The sequence below is a fragment of the Odocoileus virginianus genome, unplaced genomic scaffold (genome assembly GCF_023699985.2).
Source record: "Odocoileus virginianus isolate 20LAN1187 ecotype Illinois unplaced genomic scaffold, Ovbor_1.2 Unplaced_Scaffold_8, whole genome shotgun sequence".
Taxonomy (NCBI): Eukaryota; Metazoa; Chordata; class Mammalia; order Artiodactyla; family Cervidae; genus Odocoileus; species Odocoileus virginianus.
The window spans coordinates 626,608-647,697 of record NW_027224270.1 but is presented as its reverse complement, the minus strand read 5'-3'; the positions used below and the strand labels follow the sequence as shown (position 1 = coordinate 647,697).

The window sequence follows — 21,090 nt, the reverse complement described above, 5'->3', positions numbered from 1 at the left end:
GGCGGCTCCGCGGCCCCGAAAGCCGCCCGTGGCCGTCGCCCCCCTGCCCCGCGGTCGTCCCCGAGACTTGGGCGCGCAGATCCCCGCCAAGGCCGCGGCCATCACGCGCCCGAATAGCAGCCCCGCGCCCCCCGGCGCCCCCGTCAGCGCGGTGGGTCAGGGCAGACCCCGACCCCGACCCCGGCCTCGCTCGGCGGTGACGGCTCGTCAGTGGCTCTGCGCGCGTCCAGGCGCTGAGCGCCGCTCGGACCGAGCCGAACAGGAGAGGGGCAGCCTTCCTCACAGAGGAAGAGCTGTTGAGAAGACTTCTCTCTCCAGGCTTTTTCTCTCTCTCTCTCTCTTTTTTTTTTTGACAGACGCATAGGCACTGCGTTGAGTCGGCTGCTTCCGGGAAAGTTGTTTTTTTTTAAAGACCTAATATATTCTTATTTTTTATCATGACCTGTTTGGTAAGTTAAATGTCTTTACATTGGCAGCTCCTTTTGGTGAAGACTATAAATCATTCGCCGAGTATGTAAATAAACACGAAGATAAACATTTAAGAGATTTTTAACGAACGTTTGGTCTTTTTTTTTCCCATGTCTTCTGGAATTTATTATTTTTATATGAAATAATTTAGATTTTTAAAATTCAGTTACAAACATGCAAACTAGATGTAAAATTTCAGCAATACAGAAAATGAACCATTAACTACAATGTGAACATTCCTTTTTATCCTCCAGTCTCGTTCCAGTGTTTAGCGTTAACAGTACTGTATGTCTTCCTAATGTACACTTTTAAACACATGCATACATGTAAAGTTGGGAGAGTTTGGTGGGAATATACTAAACACGTTGATATATCACTTGTTTTCTTTTGCCAAGTTATGTATCTTGGCCATCTTCCCTTGTAAGTTATAAGCCCCCTTGGTACTTTTTAAAAGCTAAATGATACTTAAATAATTTCAATGGGCTGTAATTTACTTAACCGTTTGTTTTCTTACTGAAAGACATTTAAGTTAGTTTCTTTTTCTTACCACAAATAATGCTTTATTTGAAGCCAAGTTTTACAGTTACTTGTTTTTAATAATATCCTTTAAATGTTTTTAAATTTTAAAATTTCAAACAGCATGGAAAGGCTGTAAGGTAAAAAGTACACCTCCCACTTCCCCTTCTAGTTCTGCCTTCATGATAAGAGTCAGCTGTTCAGTGAACTTCCTCTTTATATGATTATTTCTGGAGCATGGATTCTTAGAAATTGAATTGCTAGATTAAAAACAGTATGCATTTAAATTTTGATAACAGTTTCTCCCTACTTATTACTCTTTTCGAAGTTAATCTTATGCATTCTACAAATGAACTTTAGACTCAACTTGCAAATTAGATAAAAGATCCTTTAGGTGTTTTGAGTGAGATCATACAGAAATTTTAGATTAATATGGAGCAAATTGACCTTTGTGATACTGAATCTTTCCCCTCTGATAGATATGTATGTATAGCATGCCTCTTAATTCACATCTTGCTTAAGGAAAGTTTTATAGTTTTATTCCATAAAAGTCTATGTATGGTATTCCATTTTGGTAGCTCTGGTGGATAGAAACTTGCAGTAACATTTGTTTCTCCCCCTTCCACCCCCCAGTTATACCAAAACTTTTGAATTTTTTTCTGATTATCATGTATCTAACCACTTTACTGAGTTGATTATCTGAAAATATTCACAGTTTAGTGGCTTTTAAATTTTATAATTTGTGTTTTCCTCATTACATTAGGACTTACCTGGTGGCTCAGCTGGTAAAGAATCTGCCTGCAATGCAGGAGAACTGGGTTCGTTCCCAGGGTTCGGACAATCCCCTGGAGAAGGGACTGGCATCCCACTCCAGTATTCTTGCCTGGAGAATCCCCAAGGACAGGGGAGCCTGGTGGGCTGCAGTCCATGGGGTTGCAAAGAGTCTGACTCGACTGAACAACTAACACTTTCACTTTTTTTAATCATTACTTTGGCTAGTATATATTTTTACATAATGTTAAATAATAGCAGTGATAGTTCACTACTTAGTGGTGTTTTAGACCTTAAGGGGATTGTTTCTGATGTTTTAGCATCAATTATGATGTTTACTAGAAGGCAGTGGCACCCCACTCCAGTCCTCTTGCCTGGAAAATCCCATGGACGGAGGAGCCTGGTGGGCTGCAGTCCATGGGGTCGCTAAGAGTCGGACACAGCTGAGCGACTTCACTTTCACTTTTCACTTTCACGCATTGGAGAAGGAAATGGCAACCCACTCCAGTGTTCTTGCCTGGAGAATCCCAGGGACAGGGAGCCTGGTGGGCTGCCGACTATGGGGTCGCACAGAGTTGGACACGACTGAAGCGACTTAGCAGCAGCATGATGTTTACTGAAGCTTTCTGATAAATGGAGAGTATAATAGGTTAAAATATTTTCTTGTATTCTTAACTTTTCAAGTGATTTTATTGTTTTTAATTTCTGATGACATTTTAAAAAATCATAAATGGGTATTGAATTTTGTTGATGTTTTTGATACCTTTTGAGTATTTGTATACGGGCATCACCAGTATTCCCTGGTTAATATTTTCCCAAAAGAGCTGTTTTTTACAGAATCAATTTTATTGAGGATAATTACAATAAAATACATAGATTTAAAATGTACGGCTCGGTGTGTTTTGACAGATGTATACAGTCATGTCACCACTGCCACAATCAAGAGTAGAATATTTTCATTACTACAGTCAAGATACTGAATATTTCTCTCATCCCCCAAGGTTCCCTTCTGCCCTTTTTCAGTAAGTCACTTTTTTACCCTCGGCTCTAGGAAACAGTTTGTTCTCTCTTTCTCACTCTAGATGGGTTTCACTTGTTCTGGAATTTTATGTAAATAAATTATGTAATGTGTAGTTTTCTGTGTCCATGTTTTCTTCTTTCACTATGTTGTTTTTGAGGATAATCCATGTGTTTGTATGTTTAGCTGGTTCATGGCTTTTGTTGCTGAGTAATAGTTTATGGTGGATTGATTTACCACAATAATTGACCGTTTCACCTATGTATGGGTATTTGGACTGTCTCCAGTTTGGGATTCTTATTAATAAAGCTCTACAAACATTCATTCATGAATGGGTATAATACATTTTCATTTCTCTTGGTTAAATACTTACAAATGGATTTGTTGGGTTGTATTGTAAATGAATGTTTAATTATAAGAACCTGTCAAACTGTTTCCCATTTTACAGTTCCAGTTGCTCTATGTTCTCATCAAACTTGGTTAATTTTAGCCCTTCTAGTGGGTATGTAGTAGTATGACACTGTATTTTAAATTTGTATTTATCTGATGTCTAATGATGCTGAGAATTTATCATTTATTTTGGATCATTTGTATGTCTTCCTTTGTAAAGTATGTGTTCAGATCTTTTGCCATTTTAAACATTGAGTTGCTTGTCTATTGAGTTAGAGGAATTCTTTATACAGTTTTCTGTAGAAGTCCTTTGACTTTGACCCGTACAGATGCATACACACTCAATGCAGTCTGAAGCTTACCTTTTCATTGTCCCAGAGGAGCTTTTAATTTTGATTAAATTCACTTCATCAATTTTTCCTTTTATAGTTTGTGTTTCTGTGTTCTAAGTTTGCTCAGTACAAAGTCAGGCATATTTCCTCTTACATTTCTTCTACAAATGTTATTGTTTTTATGTCAAGGGGTATCAGTCTGTCTTGAGTTATTTTTGTATATGATGTGAAATAAGGATCAAGTTTATTTTCCTGGTTCTAGCATGACTGAAGCGACTTAGCAGCAGCAGCAGCACCACTTAGTCAAAAGTCAGTTTGACCATGTATGTGAGTGTGTTTCTGGACTATCCCCTTGATCTCTGTTATCTTTCATTTCGCCAGTGCCACTTTGTCATTCATGATTATCGTTGCTTTCTAATAAGTTTTAAAATCAGATAATGTAAGTTCTTCAACTTGATTTTCCAAAATCATTCTGGATATTCTAGTTCCCTTTGCTTTTTCATAAAAATTTTTATAAGTAACTTGCTGGTTTCTACAAAAAATACTGAGGGGATATTAATTTAGATTACATTGAGTACATTGATCAATATTAAGAATTGACATCTTAATATTGAATAATCATGTAAGCACATGAGATATCTCTATTTGGTTTTAATCAAAGGTCTTCATTTTCCTTCATTAATATTTTATAGTTGCAAGATAGATAAGTTATTGCTCTTGTCAGATTTATATCCAGGTATTTCATCACTTCTGATAATATTGTAAATGATAATTTTCCAAAGTTTCCATGTCCAGTTGTTCACTGATAGTATGAAATACAGTTGATTTTGTATTCTGACCTTGACCTCACAACCTTGCTAAACTCACCTGTTCTAATAACCTTTTTTTCCTTTGTAAATTCTTTTTGATTTTCTCATGTAGAAAGTTAACATCAATTGTGAATATAGAGCATTTTTGTTTGTTTTCAATTTGTATGTAACCACCTCCCCTGTACCTTTTTTTCCCCTTATTGCACTGACTAGGACCTCCAGTATGATGTTGAATAGGAGTGGTGAGAACAGATGTCTTATTCGTAATCCTAGGGAAAAAAATCTTTCAGTCTTTTCATTAGTAAGTCTGCTAGGACTTTTGATCAAGTTTTATTATATACTACAATTATTATAGTTAAGTAAAATAATCCTTTAATCAAGTTAAGGATGTCCCCGTTCTGTTTTTAGATGAGAATTTTTTAATCATGATTGGACATTGAGTGTGCTCAAATGTTTTAACTGTTAACTTATTGAGGTGATCTTATGATTTATCTTCCTTGGTGTGTTAATAAGATGAATTACATTGATTTATTTTCAAATGTTGAGTCAGCCTTGCATTATCTAGATATGCCTCACTTGGTTATGATGTATTATCATTTTCATAAGTTAGAAGATTAGATTTGCTAATATTTGGTTGAGTATTTTTTTTGTATCTGTGTCCATGAAAGATACCTTTTTGTGTAATATTTTTGTATCGGGATAATGCTGGTCTCATAGGCTAAAGTGTTTCTTCCTCTGTATTTCCTGAAAAATTTTGGATAGGATTACTATTTCTTTCATAAATGTTTATCAGAGTTTGCAAGGTAACTTATCTGGGCCTAGGTTCCTTTGTTGAAAAAGGATGGATTTAATTACTTTAATAGGTATAGGGTGGTAAGGATAACCTAATTTTGTCCTAAAAACTTTCAGGTTTTGACTATGTGAGTCACCTAATATATGAGTTTTAGTAGTTTGTGAATTTCAGAGAGTGTGTCTCTTTATTAATTGCCATGAAGTTGTTTCTTATTGTCCCTTTAATCACTGTGGCATCCATAGTGATGTTTTTTCTTTCATTAGATGTTGTCAGTGTGACCTCTCTTTTGTCTTTATTAGTTCATTTCCAGGTTTATCAATTGTGTTAACTTTTCCAAAGATCCAGCTGTCTATTTTATTATTTTAAAAAAGTTTTGAGTTATACTGATTTTAACTCTTTACTGTTTCTTCTTATGTGCTTTGGGTTTAAATCCACTCAGTTTTTTCAGGTATAAGCTTAAAAGGCTGTTGATTTGAGACCTTTCTTCTTTTCCTTCTAAGTACTACATCAGATGGTCTCACAAATTTTAATGTTGATATTGTCTGAGTTCTTTTGTGACTTTCACATTGACCCATGGATTATTTAGATGTATATTGTTTAATTCCCAATTATTTGGTGATTTTTGCCTCTCTTTCTATAATTGATTTCTATGCTTAATTTTATTATAGATGGAAAGCATACTTTGTATAATTTTGTTTGACTTCTTTGAAGTTTTATGAATCAGAATATGGTCAGTCTTGGTAAATGTCTATGTGCAGTTCAAAATAATGTATGTCATGCTGCTTTGGGGCAGGATATTCTATATATGGTCAGTCTTGGTAAATGTCTGTGCAGTTCAAAATAATGTATGTCATGCTGCTTTGGGGCAGGATATTCTATAAAGTCTGCATTCCATTTTAAATACTAAATTAATCATTTGTATTAAATATTCTGTAATCGTTAGGTCAAGTTGACTTGTGATGCTTGTTAGGTTTTCTGTTTCCTTACTGAGGTTTTGTCTACTTGTTTTGTTGGTCATTGCAAAAAGAATTGAAGTCTCCAAGTGTAATTGTGGGTTTGCCTATTTCTGCTTCATCTTCCAACTGTTTTTACTTCATGTATTTTGAACCTCTGTTGTTAGGTACATCCTTGTTTAGGAGTGTTATGTTTTCTAGGTGAATTGACCCCTTTATCATGATGTAGTATCCTTCTTTATCTCTGGTAATGTTTCTTCTGCAGACTACTTTTCTGATATTGATAGTGCTACTCCATCTTTCTTTTGATTAGTGATTGCATGATTTAAAAACTTTTGAAGTTATTTATTTAAAAAGACACTTTGAAGACACACATAATATGAAGATAAAAAGACTGAGTAAGTATTGTTTGCAAGTACTCACTAAAAGAAAACCGATATGCCTGTATGAGTTGTAGTATTGTTCAAAATAGACATAAAGGAAGAAATATTGCAAGAAATAAACAGGAAAATATCATAATAAGTAGGTCAATTCATCAAGACAACATAATAATCCTAAGCGTGCGTTTACCTGATAACATAGCCTCTGAATATAGAAGTTAATATAATTAGTAAAGATAGGTATGCATTCATAACTGGAGATTTTAAATATACATTTGGTTTAAGTGATAAAACAAATATTTGAAAATATCAGTAAGGAAATAGGAAATTTGAATGACATGATTAATCAGCATAATATAATTGACATTAATAGAACATTTTATCTAACAACTGAAGGCTATGCTTTTCTTTTCAAGACATATGGGACATCTGTCAAAATATTGTGGACCTTAAAAAGTATCGTCAAATTTCACAGGATGAAAATTATACAGTATATATTCTTTGAACCCTGTGGAATTAACTACAATTCAGTCTTGCCTGGGAAATCCCTTAGACAGAGGAGCCTGGCAGGCTACAGTCCATGGGGTCACAAAGGAGTTGGACAAGACTTAGTGATTAAACACTTTAAAGACGCACATGATACAAAAGTAAAAAGCGACTGAACAACCACAGCAACATAAAAATAGGTAGCTAGGTCCATGGGGTTGCACAGAGTTGGGCACAACTGAAGTGACTTAGCATACATGCATGCATTGAAGAAGGAAATGGCAACCCACTGCAGTATTCTTGCCTGGAGAATCCCAGGGACAGAGGAGCCTGGCGGGGGCTACAGTCCATGGGGTGGCAAAGAGTCGGACACGACTGAGCGACTAAGCAGTAGCAGCAGTAGGCTCCACATGTTTGAAAATTAACCAAGACATTTCTAAATAGTCCATGAATGAAAATGAAGTCATGATGAATATTAGAAAACATTTTTATCTGAAAAATAACCAACAGATTACATCCGAGCTTGTTGATGCAGCTGAAGCAGCGCTCTGAGAGCGCTCGACTCTCCGTTCAGGCACACTTCAGGTTTTATTGTGTTCTGCTGCGCTGCACTCACGGATCCTGTGTTTCCTTACAGAGTGAAGAGGTTATTAGTACCGCTTGTCCAGTAGCGTTTTCTCACTGATACAGTTAGCATATCCCCATCAGTTTAGGAGTAGAAGAAAACAGTGCTAATTTTCTGTATAGTATCACAACAAAAAAATGCTACAGCTGATAAAATACTCAGTGAAAAACCTTGTTTCATGTCACATATCTTTTTCTCTATTTAACTACATTGGAATCCTAACCAGTGCCCTCAGGTTAGAAAAGGTTAATTTTTAAAAATGGGGAAAAAAATTTAAAGTGTTTGCCAGTAAAGTTTTTCACATATTCACAGAATATGTGAATTTAACAAGATACAAGGATACAAGGACAGCTTGCAAAAATGTAAGTTATGTACTAGCAACCAAAAAGTATAAAATAAAATTAGAAAAGTACTTTTAGAAAATCATCAAAATATGTAAGATACCTCAGAATAAATCTAATAAAAACTTTGGCAAAACTTCTACACTGAAAATTATAAAACAGTGCTAGGAGACATTTTAAAATACCTAAGTATGTGGAGAAATATTTCACCTTTATATAGTAGGAACTCACTAACTCACTATTGTTAAAATGTCAGTTTCCTCCAAGTTGAGCTATAGGTTTAATACGATTTCAGTTAAAATCCCAGAATTAAAAAATTATGAAATGGATTGCAAAATTTATATCAAAATGTAAATGTCTCAAGACTTGCTATAAATTCACAGTAATTAAAATAGTATTATATTAGAACAATATGGACAAAAAGACCAGTGGAAGAATATGAGTGTCTAGAAATGGAACCTTCACATATGTAGTTTCTTGGATTATGACAAAAGCTCCACTAAAGTTAAGAAACATGTTTAAATTGTGTTAGGTAAATTGGATATTGAATATTTGGGAAAAAAGAACCTTGATTTCTACCTGATACTGTATTCATTTGAGTTGGATCTGTATATGCTTAAATTATCAAGGTTCTAGAAGCAAACCCAGAATGTCTTGATCATCTTGGATTAGACAGAAATTTCTTAAATAAAACAAAGTTGGTAAATTAGACTAAGTTATGAATTTCTATTCGTGAAGATGTCATTAAAGAGAAAAGGCAAGCCACAGACTATAAGAATATACTCATAAGTAAATCTGTTGAGAGACTTGTATCCAGAAAGTATAACTCTTAAAAATCAAAAAGAAAAAGGCAAGCAACACACTTTTTAAAGTCTGCAAGAAAGCAGGCAGGTTCTTCACAGAAGATATCCAAAAGTCAATGTGTGTAGGTAAAGGTACTTTACATTATTACTCATCAGGGAAATGTCACAATGAGGCACCATCCCATCACACCCCTACCAAATGGCTGAGATTAGAGACTGACAATATCAAGTGTTGCCAAGGATGTGAAACAACACTCTCATATATTGCTGGTGGGAATGTAAGTTGTTTCAGCCGCTTTACAAAGCTGTCAGGATCTGTTATAGCCAAACTTAGCTCTGTACTGTGACCCAGTAATTCCAGGTCATGTATACGCAAGAAAAGTTTAAAAAAAAAAAAGCCTGTACAAAGATGTTTATAACAACAGGAATGAATCTCAGAAACGTTGTGTCAAACAAAAGTAAACAGACACAGAAGAGTTTAGGATGCATGATTCCACTTCTATAGTTTAAAATCTGAAAAACTTAACTGGGGTAATAGAAGTCAGGAGAGTGGTTGCCTTTGGGTTGAGAGGAGTCAGTGTCTTGGAAGGGATGAGAGAAAACCCTCTGAAGTAATGGTAAATAATTTTGATCTAGGTGAGTAGTTAGATATATATATATATATATATATATATGTAAAAATTCTTTGGATTGTAATGTATCCTTAAGAGTTTTGTATGTGAACATTTCTTCAATAAATGGTTGCAAAGAAAAGGGAAATTAAGTTTTTATCATGGAAATTTCCAAACATGTCTGTAGAGTACAAGGAACCCCCATGTACAAACAATCTTGCTTCAGTATTTTGATTGCTAGTTTTTTGTATCTCCTCAACCTTCAGTCATGTTTCTCTCTCTTTTTTTTTTTTTTTGATAGTGCACACATCTCAGTATCTATCACAGGTACATTATTCTGAGCATATTTTGTGATTTTTAGCATCAAATGACATTTGTTACCTTTTGGTATGCATAACATTGAATTTTTTATTTTCCTTGTTTCCTGTACCCTGGTTTTTTCTTTTTCTGGCTTATTGACATGAAAATAAATCTCTACAGCTCTTTTTTTTTTTCAATTGAGGTGTAGTTGATTTACAATGTGATGTTCTTTCCAGCTTTTCTGCTTAAAGCTGATAAATTTGTGTATCTCAAAAGAGGGTAGGTTGAGCAGCATTCTTGTTATTTGTGACACATGAATCAGGGATCTTCCTATCTAAGTGAGAGGTAAATTTGAGGAATGTTCTTTATCTTTTTTTTTTAATGAATTGATATTTTATTCTTTCATCTCACTTTTCTTTGACTCTAACCTTTTCCTTATACTTAAGGTAAACCACAAAAATTATTTATTGTTCTAGTGTGTTGAGAGTTATATTTCACTTCTTTCCTCAAAGATTGCTATTGATAGTCTTAAAAAAAATTTTTTTTACAAGACTTTTCTGTAACAGAATGAGAAGTTTATAAAAAACTTGGTGAGATACAGGCTTTACCAGAACAGAATTTGAAAATACAGTTTTTTGTCTATAAAATTTTTAGATTGTTTATGTATGTTTTATGTTTGAGTTACATTTTGTAATGTAATTTTCACTGTATCAGTGCTGAGTTTATTGTTCCTTTTTTACAATAGTTTGCAAAAATATCTTCAGAGAAGAGTAGTAGTTAAGAGAAAGATAGTAGATAATCAAGGATAGCCTTCTATCAGGTTATCTCTTGTTACTAAGAATAGCAAAGTCATTTCATCTCAGAAGTTTTGACAGCTGTCCCTTAAAATTTCTGTCTGATTTAGGTATTATCATTTCTAAAGTTATTCATTTGCAGAATTTGCTAGTCATACCTTGGAAGTTTCTCTGTGGTGGTGGTGGTCATTCGCTTAGTCATGCCCGACTTGCGAGCCCATGGACTGTAGCACGCCAAGCTTCCCTGTCCTTCACTATCTCCCTGAGTTTGCTCAAACTCATGTCCATCAAGTCAAACTCCTATCAGTTTCATCCTGTCATCCCTTCTCCTCTTACCCTCAGTCTTTCCCAGCATCAGGGTCTTCTTCCAGTGAGTCAGCTCTTCTCATCAGGTGGCCAAAGTATTGGAGCTTCAGCTTCAGCATCAGTCCTTCCAATGAATATTCAGGGTTGATTTCCTTTAGAATTGACTGGTTTGATCTCCCTGCTGTCCAAGGGACTCTCAAGAGTCTTTTCCAGCACCACAGTTCGAAAGTGTCAATTCTTTGGTGCTCAGCCTTCTTTATGATCCAACTCTCACATCCATACATGACTACTGGAAAAACCATAGCTTTAACTATACAGACCTTTGTCAGCAAAGTGATGTCTCTGCTTTTTAATACACTGTCTAGGTTTGTCATAGCTTTTCTTCCAAGGAGCAAGTGTCTTTTAATTTCATGGCTGCAGTCACCATCTGCAGTGACCCTGGAGCTCAAGAAAAATGAAATCCGACACTGTTTCTACATTTTCCCCATCAATTTGCCGTGAAGTGATGGGACCGGATGCCAAGATGTTAGTTTTCTGAATGTTAAGTTTTAAGCCAGTTTTTTCACTCTCCTTTTTCACCTTCATCAAGAGGCTCTTTAGTTCCTCTGCTTTCTGCCATAAGGGTGGTGTCATCTGCATATCTGAGTTTATTGACATTTCTTCCCACAATCTTGATTCCAGCTTGTGCTTCATCTAGCCAGGCATTTCACACGATGTACTCTGCAAATAAGCTAAATGAGCAAGGTGACAGTATACAGCCTTGATATACTTCTTTGTGAATTTTGAACCAGTTCATTGTTCTTGTTCAGTTCTGACTGTTGCTGCTTGTCCTGCATACAGGTTTCTCAGGAGGCAGGTAATGTGGTCTGGTATTCCCATCTCATTAAGAATATTCCACAATTTGTTGTGATCCACACAGTTAAAGGCTTTAGCATAGTCAATGAAGCAGAAGCACTTTAAGTCTGTGGTTAGTTGCTTGATTTACTGCAGTTAATTTTAGTAATGAGAACAGTTGCTTACAGTGATATATGGAGGTAATATCACCTTAGTCCTTACTTATTGTGTGTATACTAGTTAGATGCACTGAATATTTTGCAGTTGTAAATATGTATAAGCAATCATTTGTGCTTGTTGATAGAAAACATGAAAAATATGGAGATACACTAAAAATAATATGTAAGTGTCAGACATAAAGTATAAGCTTAAGTTGCTAATAGTGAATTCTTTATTAATCTTAAGGGACATTTACTTTGCCTTAGCAGCTGAAAATGGAAGGATGAGATAATGTTAGGAAGCTAGGTTTAAATTTAATTGGTTCCAGCATATATGAAACTGCTTTCTGGTGGCATTTGTCAGAGTTTGTTATAAACGTATTTTGTCATGAAGTTTTTATTTTTTAATTCATAGCTTAAGTGTGGTAATAAGTACAAAGCTTTGTGTGACTAAAAAAGTATTTTACTGAAAGGAAATATGGGCTAGATAATTATAAAAGTTTGTCTTAGGAGAAGTTTCAAGAACCATTTCTAGGGCACTTTGATATATGTAAAACTAAATATGGGAGAAAACAAAATAAATATTCCAGTGAGCTTGGAAGAAAAATTAAGACGACCCCCCCCCTTAAAATAGTTGTATCAAGCTGTATTTGTTTCTGAACTATTGTTGTTTTGTTCCTTTTTTTCTTAAATATATAATGTTATCTAAGCTTTGGGTGTTCAACATTGTGATTGAACATATATGTTCATTACAAAGTGATCATCACCAGAAGTCTGGTAACCATTCATCATCATTTACTTGACCACTTTCACCCCTTGTGCCCACCCCCTTAATTAACTTTTCTGTTTCTAAAAGGACACTTTAAAAGTATATTATTTCTAGGCAGTCTAATGAATGGGCTTCCCCAGTGGCTCAGACCGTAAAGAATCTGCCTGTAATGAGGGAGACCTGGGTTCGATCCCTAGAATTGGGAAGATCTAGGAGGAGGAGGGCGTGGCAACCCACTCCAGTATTGTCTAGAGAATCCCATGGACAGAGGACCCTGGTGGGCTTCGATTCATGGGGTCGCAGAGAGTCATTTCTCAAAGTGATCGTGACCAAAAGTCTAGTTACCATTCATTACCATATACTTGACCCCTTTCACCCATTTTGCCCACCCCCTTAATTAACTCTTTTGTTTCTAAAAGGATACTTTTAAAGTAGATTATTTCTAGGCAGTCTATTGAATAGGAGAAAATATTTGCAAATCATGTATTTGATAAGGGTTTAATACCCAAAATGTATAAATAATTCATGCAACTCAAAAGCAAAAAATAAGTAGACATTTTTCCAAAGAAGACATTCAAATGGATGTCAGACACATGGAAAAATGCAGAGTGTAGGTGCTAAGCAGCAGTGCAGACATTCTCAACAAGCGAATGACGCCTGTAATTCATTTTATGCTGTCATCCCCAACATGGCACCTCCCGGGGTGAGAACAAGTAGATCTCTTACAGGGAGACAATGTACTTTCATCAGGTGGTACTAGAAAATCTCTGTGGTGGTAGATGGAAGTATAAGAAAATTCAGAATCTAAACACAGGTAATTTAAATTGGTTGTATTTATTATCTAATACAGGATAGGTATGTGCAGTAATAGACCTAGCAGCTCAGGATGTGTATTATATCATAGTTTCTGTGGGTCAGAAATTCAGGAACAGCCTGACTGGATGGTTTTGGCTCAAGGCTTCATGAGGGTTACAATCAAGATGGAACTGCAGTCATAAAAAGCCTTGAATGAGGCTGAAGAATCTGCTTCCTAGGTGGTTTATTTTCATGGCTATTTCCAGGAGACCTTGGTTTCTTCTGTCTTTTGGCAGAAACTGCCAGTTCCTCATGACATGGGCCATTCTGTAGGACTACTTGAGTGATCTTACGGTGTAGTAGCTAACTTCTCCCAGAGAGCGTGAGCCAAGAGAGCGTAAGGAGGAAGCCACAGTATCTTGTGCCTGAGTCTTGGACATCACACAGTCACTTCTCTCACTTTGTCTTCATTAGAAACAAGTTACTAAGTATAGCCTACACTTAATGGGAGCAAATTAGGTTCTGCTTCTTTAAGGAGAAGTATCAGAGGATTTGTGGACATGCTGTAAAACCACTACATTATTCTAACAGGTATGGTGATATTACACAAATGTGTAGCCTACATTGCAAAAATAATAGTAATAAATGTGAACTTTGAATATTATACAGGCTGGAGTATTAATTGACTACTCAGTGGTATGTGTGTGCATGGCATGCATACGTACATGCTAAGTCATTTCATTTGTGTCCGGCTTTTTCTGACCCTATGGACTGTAGCCTTTCAGGCTTCTCTGTCCATGGAATTCTGGACAGAGTTGCCATGTATAGGAGAACTGATTTTGAAGGCAATTAAAGGTGTAGCTTGGTATGTATCAACTTCAGTGTGTATTGTGTTCGTTTAGGTATATGAGCACTCGTTATTCTGTTTGCTTAAGTCTTTTGCTTTATTACTATTTTAGATTTTTAGTTTTCTGAATAACTTCTACTGCTAGCTTTCATTTAATGTGTGTGAGTTGGAACTTGAATCTAAGTATTCCCAACTCTTAGTCTCTTTGCACTATATTTCCATATTTTCATCAGAAAGGGGCACAGAATTGTGATGCATTCATTCATCCCTTCATTGACAGGTGTTTAAATATGTATCATTATGTTAGACAGTATACCGAAACAGTTCATTTAATAGACATCACACACTTAAAGCAAGGTCTTTGTCTTTACATTCACTCTTTCAGCTCTGCCTTGGGACGGCAGAGCCCATACTCGGGCTTTTCCTTGTATTCTTTTGAAGATTGTTCCCATTTCCTGTCTAGAGCTGCTGGCATATTATCCTCGTTAAGGGGTAAAATGATGACACCTAAGTTAATACTTGGAAGATCTAGAATTAATACTTCCCTGATTAATTCCTTTAATTCTTAGACAACAGCACATTTGTATAATTTTTTTGTTTTGTTTTTGCAATTAGGAAGAAGTATGTGAAAACTAAAGAATTTGAAATGAATAATTGTCACAAGTAGAGAGGAATCATATGTTGTTATTAGATGAATAGTACTAGCAAAGGAAACATTTCTTTAGAGAAAACTCAAGAGACCAAATGTTCCCAATAAACTTTACATACAAATCTGCCTCTGATTAATTAATCATTTTAATCTTGACTTATGACTTTGGTTTTTATTGTTCATCCTCTCTCCTCCCTGTTCTACTTTCTTTTCTCTTTTATACTTCAGAGATAGGAATGAGTAGCACTGTTGTAGAACTTATCTATATAGCTGGCCTAGATGAAATAGAGATAATTGGTATCTACAGAGAGATTCTAGTTTGCATTTTATTCATAAGACAAGAACCACTATTGAAAATGACAATGATAGAAGAAGCAGGGAACAAGAAACGCAAGAAATCTGAAATATTATAGAGAATATTAGAAAGCCAGAAGTAAAACAGTACATGAAATCTATCATTCTGTACATTGAAAATGAGAAAGAAAAGTTTAGAGACAAAGAATTAAACTCTGTGGGCCAAATACACAGAAAATAAGGAAAGAAAAAAGATTAACTTTGAGAAAATTTTATGTGAGTCTTTCAAGTGCTATGTGATAGAAATTTTTTAAATGGCCAAAGAACGTCCTTGTGAAATACGGAATGCCATTTCTTGAGAGAAAATCCTAGTTATTCAGAGAGAAAAATTGCTTTACTTACAAAAGCATGAGAAATAAACTGACAGTGCAGTTTCCTAACAGCAACATGGGATGCTTAGAAAGCAGTGCCTTCAATCAAGCAGAGGTTGGAAAAATGATCTTGTTTTGAACATAAGTCAAGAGTGTGATAGAGGAAATACTTTGATATGGAAAGACTCAACTTTTACCTACTTATGTAAAATTCCTAAAACAATTGCTTGAGAATCTTCTAATAAAGACAAAATGAACACACTCCTGTTCCTGAAACAAAAGAGGGGAGAACATGGGTTTCAAATCAGGGGACCTAATTCAAAACACAACCACAAGATAGCCCAGAAGTAGTCGGATCTTGAGAGCAAGTAGACTCAGTTTTTATCAGGATGTTGGAGGGCTCCAAAAAGAATCTTTTAGAAAGAAATGGATTTATGTTGAAAAGAAGTATGATTAAGAAACAGGGAGATTTTCATGATTTCTATACTCTTACCACCTCTCTCTCTCAGCCACATGCTCTGATGAGGCTTCTGTGTTTGCCGTTTTACCAAAGACGCCACTGTCAAGAGCTCCAGTAACCTTCCCTGTTGCTAGGTCTAGGGTCAGTTACAGATCCTTGCCACACTGTTCTTTTAGCAGCAGTTTGGCCCAGTGGATCACTTCTCTGGTCTGAAGTGCTTGCTTCATTGGCATCCATACTCCTAGAGTTTTTCCTTTCTCTCACCTGCCTTTCTCACTGCTTAGTTTTCCAGATACTTCTTTTTCCCTGACCTCTTAATTTTAGAAGCCATCTCTAGCAAACCTTTTTTGAGTATTAATCTATATCCTAATAACTCCCAGGTTATACTGGCAGTTCAGAATTCTCCAGTCAACTCCAGCCTCTTATTTAACGTTTCTACTTGGATATCTAGTAGATATCTCAGATTTAACACATCCAGAAGTAAACTCAGTATACTTTCTCCAAACCTGCTGCTTCCACAAATTTCCTACATCAGGTAATGGCACGTCTGTTTTTCTAGTTGCCTAGGCTGTAAAACTTAAGAATCAACCTTAGATTCTTACTTTCCTTCATAATCTATATCAGAAAACTTTGTTGCCTCTGCTTTCAGAATATATCCACAATCTGGTAAGTTCTCACTGCCTCTATTTTTACCCTGGTCCAAATCACTGTGATCTCTTATCAGTATTTTCATAGCTTTCTCACCAGTCTCCCTGCCCTTGACCATGTTCCCCTTCAGTCTAAACACAGTAGCCAGAGTGTTCCTTTTAAAACAAGTTAGGTAATGTCTCTTCTGAGAACTATTTGGTGGTTTTCTGTCTCACTCAGAGTAACACCTACATTTCTTGTATTGGGCTTCCCTGATAGCTCAGCTGGTAAAGAATCCGCCTGCAGTGCAGGAGACCCCGGTTCAATTCCTGGGTTGGGAAGATCCCCTGGAGAAGGAAAAGGCTACCCACTCCAGTATTCTGGCCTGGAGAATCCCATGGACAGTCCATGGGGTCATGAAGAGTCAGACCCGGCTGAGCAACTTTCACTTGTGTTGTCTTACCCTGTAAAGACTTATATGATCAGTTCCATTTTACTCCCTCATCTCTAATTTACTTTCTGACCTCATCTGTTACTTTCTTGCTCATTCCATCCCAGACTTCTTGCCATGGTCACTTCTGGGAGTCCTGACTTCAGAGTCTTCCTGTTACACTGCTGAGGATGCTCTTTCCCGCACATGTGGCTCCTTCTCTCACAGGTGTTTGCCCAGTGACCCCTCCTCGGTGAGGCCTTCCCTAACTGTGCTGTTTTAAGCGGCACACTCCTCGCAGGTCTGGAGTCCCTGCTCTCTTTTGGTCCAGATGTTGGCTGTGGGCTTCCCAAGTGGCTCAGTGGTAAAGAATCCGCCTGCCAATGCAGGAGATGTAGGATGTAGATGTAGGAGACACAGGTTCAGTCCCTGAATGGGAAAGATCTCTCTGGAGGAGGAAATGGCAGCCTTCTCCAGTATTCTTGCCTGGAAAAGTCCCATGGACAGAGGAGCCTTGTGGGCTGCAGTTTGTGGGGTTGCAAGAAGACTGGCACCACTGAGTGAGCGCGTGCACACACGTGAATTGTCTAACATTTATTTCTTGTGTGTTTTGTTCAGTGTCTGTACCCCGTACTACAATTTTAGAAGGGCTTAAGATGGCAGGAGTATTTGTCTATTTTGTTCATTTTTATATCCTCAGCACTGAAAATAGTGCCTCGAATATTGCCTTGTTTCAGAGAAAAGGCTTTGGATAAAATATCCATGAACTTAAATCCATGGCCATCCTTTAAATCTGCACGTATTGTACTGTGATTCTGCTAAGATCAAGTTATTGCAGATTATTTTTCTTATTATTAAAACAATATTAATCAGAGCTTGTATTTTTGCCAGTATGGCAGGATTATTTTTTTTATATTCCTTTACCTTTTAACTATTGTTAACAGTCTGACTTGATTCAGCAGTATTAGAGCAGTAAACAGCCTGTTGCTGGGTTTATAATTTATATGGGAGGATGTGTTTGTATGCTTTTATATGTGTTAATTTATAGCTAGCTGTATGGCTAGACAGATAGCATATAGATTTAAATTAATTTTCAGAGCTGTCATCTTCTAATAACTTTAAGTTGATGGTGGGCAGTTAGCAGTAGCTCTAGTGTTAAGGCGTTTAAATAAAAAGCTTAGCTCTTGCCAGACTTTAAAAAAAGGCACAGGTTGTAACTTTTAAAATACTAAATAAATGGATTAATTTCAAAACATGAAGTTTTCATATGTTAAATGGTAAACTTTAGTTTTCCTGATTTAGAATAGGTTCTTCTTTGGGATTAAAATATCTGGTCAATTGACTCTTCTAAAAAATAGTCAATATATCATTTTTTACACTTACTGTCATAAGCCATTATACATTCTTTAAATGAAGTTTGTGTTCTTAGAGTTAACTTCTTTTAGCAGTGGCAGGGCTAAGGGAACTTTAGTGCTTGATGGAGAAGCAAAGGTAGCGTAGTTTGTAGTAGATGCCCAAAGTACTATGTAATGTAAGTTTGGTCACATACCCCAATGTGACCTAATATATTTGCTAATATGTACTTCTCCTAATATATTTGCTTATATACTTATAAATTATTCTTGTGTTATCATCATTGTCTTTCCTAAGGATGATACATACTTAAGGCAAGGTTTTCCAAGAGGATATCTAAATGTTTTCAAATAGCCATCTTCATACTTTTCAGATTTTTTTGATTGCCTTATCAAATCCAATGCATATTTCTGTGTTGCTATGGGCAAGCTAAGAACTTCACTAGAACTATTAGTTTTGCCATTTTGTTTTGTGCTTCTGTTTTATTAATGTTGTGTTTAATCTGTGGTTTCTTTGTAGGAATCTTCTGCAGCTTATCCATTGTGTGAGTAAAAATTAAGTCACATCCATAATTCCACTGAACTGGGCACAAGGAAACTGCCATATATGTCACAGTATACTGAAAAAGAGCCAGCAGGTAAGCAAAGTCTGCGTTACTTACTCTAGATTGAGGACTTCATATTTTCCCCTCTGGATTCCTTGAGTACTGTATATAATGTTTAATCTTGGTCTTATTTATGGCCAGTTTCACTCCATGTATTGAATATTTATAAAGCTTAATTTATAATTTTTGATACAAAAATGAGTATAGCTAGAAATTTTTATATTTTCTTTTTCTACCCCCTTAGCATCTATTGTGGTTTATACTTTGGAGACTATTTTTTTGGAGGTGTTAAAGGTACTGGTTCTGGAGTCATCAGTTCAGTTCAGTTGCTCAGTCGTGTCCAACTCTTTGTGACCCCATGGACTGCAGCACGCTAGGCCTCCCTGTCCATCACCAACTTCTGGAGTTTACTCAAACTCACGTTCATCAAGTTAGTGATGCCATCCAACCATCTCATCCTCTGTCGTTCCCTTCTGCCCTCAATCTTTCCCAGCATCAGGGTCTTTTCAAATGAGTCAGTTCTTCACATCAGGTGGCCAAAATATTGGACCTTCAGCTTCTGCATCAGTCTTTCCAGTGAATATTCTGGAGTCATACTGGGTCATTGGACAGGGTACTTAAATAATCCATTTAACCCTAATTTTTTAATTTTTAAAATAAAATACAGTATCCACTTCATCAGGTTTGTGAAGAGATGTAGTAATAATGCAACACTTGGTATTATATGTTGTAAATACATGTGCGTTTTTCTTTGTGCTACAGTTCAGTTAGTTGCTCAGTCGTATCCAACTCTTTGTGGCCCCAAGAACCACAGCATGCCAGGCTTCCCTGTCCATCACCAACTCCCGGAGTTTACCCAAACTGATGTTCATCGAGTCAGTGATGCCATTCAACCATCTCATCCTCTGTCTTCCCCTTCTCCTCCTACCTCCATCTTTCCCTGCATCAGGGTCTTTTTAAATAAGTCAGCTCTTCGCATCAGGTAGCCAAAATATTGGAGTTTCAGCTTCAACATCAGACCTTCCAGTGAACACCCAGGACTGATCTCCTTTAGGATGGACTAGTTGGATCTCCTTGCAGGCCAGGGGACTCTCAAGAGTGTTCTCCAACATCACAGTTGAAAAGCATCAGTTCTTCAGCGCTCAGCTCTCTTTAGAGTCCAATTCTCACATCCATACGTGACTACTGGTAACACCATAACTTTGACTAGACGGACCTTTGTTGGCAGAGTAATGTCTCTGCTTTTTAATATGCTGTCTAGGTTGGTCATAGCTTTTCTTCCGAGGAGAGCGTCTTTTAATTTCATGGCTGCAGTCATCATGAGCAGTGATTTTGGAGTCCCCCCAAAATAAAAGTCTGTCACTGTTTCCACTGTTTCCCCATCTATTTGCCATGAAGTGATGGGACCAGATGCCATGATGTTAGTTTTCTGAATGTTGAGCTTTAAGCCAACTTTTTCACTCTCCTCTTTCACTTTCATCAAGAAGCTCTTTAGTTCTTCTTCACTTTCTGCCATAAGGGTGGTGTCATCTGCATATCTGAGGTTATTGATATTTCTCCCAGCAATCTTGGTTCCAGCTTGTGCTTCATCCAGCCCAGCATTTCTCATGATGTACTCTGCATATAAGTTAAATAAGCAGGGTGACAATATTTAGCCTTGAGGTACTTTCCCGATTCGGAACCAGTCTATTGTTCCATGTCCAGTTCTAACTGTTGCTTTCTGACCTGCATACAGATTTCTCAGGAGGCAGGTTAGGTGGTCTGGTATTCCCATCTCCTTCAGAATTTTCAATGGTTTGTGATGATCCACACAGTCAGAGGCTTTGGCATAGACAGTTAAGTAGTGGTAGATGTTTTTCTGGAACTCTCTTGCTTTTTTGATGATCCAGCGGATGTTGGCAATTTGATCTCTGGTTCCTCTGCCTTTTCTAAATCCAGCTTGAACATCTGGAAGTTCACGGTTCACGTATTGCTGAAACCTGGCTTGGAGAATTTTGAGCATTACTTTACTAGCATGTGAGATGAGTGCAATTGTGTGGTAGTTTGAGTGTTCTTTGGCATTGCCTTTCTTTGGGATTGGAATTTGTGCTTAGAAGCAATTATGTTTTTTATTTTAATGCCCTAAAATGGAAATATGTAACATTCATTTACTGACTATTCCATATACTGTGAGGAAATATTTTATTAGTTCCTGCGTAATATG

At 36.6% G+C, this 21,090-nt stretch overlaps 1 protein-coding gene and 1 long non-coding RNA gene across 5 annotated transcripts in view; one reads left to right on the top strand and one right to left on the bottom strand.

Moving 5' to 3' along the window:
- PJA2 (praja ring finger ubiquitin ligase 2) overlaps window positions 1-21,090 on the top strand; it is a 69,140-nt gene that overhangs the window by 710 nt on the left and 47,340 nt on the right. Inside the window, exons 2-3 of one of the 4 annotated variants that reach the window (XM_070462678.1) lie at window positions 2,665-2,777; window positions 18,803-18,920. In XM_070462678.1, coding sequence (XP_070318779.1) covers window positions 18,890-18,920 — 31 coding nt within the window. In that variant the 5' untranslated portion in view covers window positions 2,665-2,777; window positions 18,803-18,889. Of the gene's footprint in view, window positions 1-356; window positions 450-2,664; window positions 2,778-8,874; window positions 8,964-18,802; window positions 18,921-21,090 lie in introns of those variants that run through there. The other 3 variants (XM_070462679.1, XM_020902166.2, XM_070462677.1) reach the window with 3 other exon arrangements.
- LOC110142794 (uncharacterized) lies at window positions 7,386-8,817 on the bottom strand. The gene is made up of 2 exons (XR_002315412.2): window positions 8,746-8,817; window positions 7,386-7,546 (listed from the first exon to the last, which is right to left on the bottom strand). It is a non-coding gene; the product is annotated as an uncharacterized lncRNA (long non-coding RNA).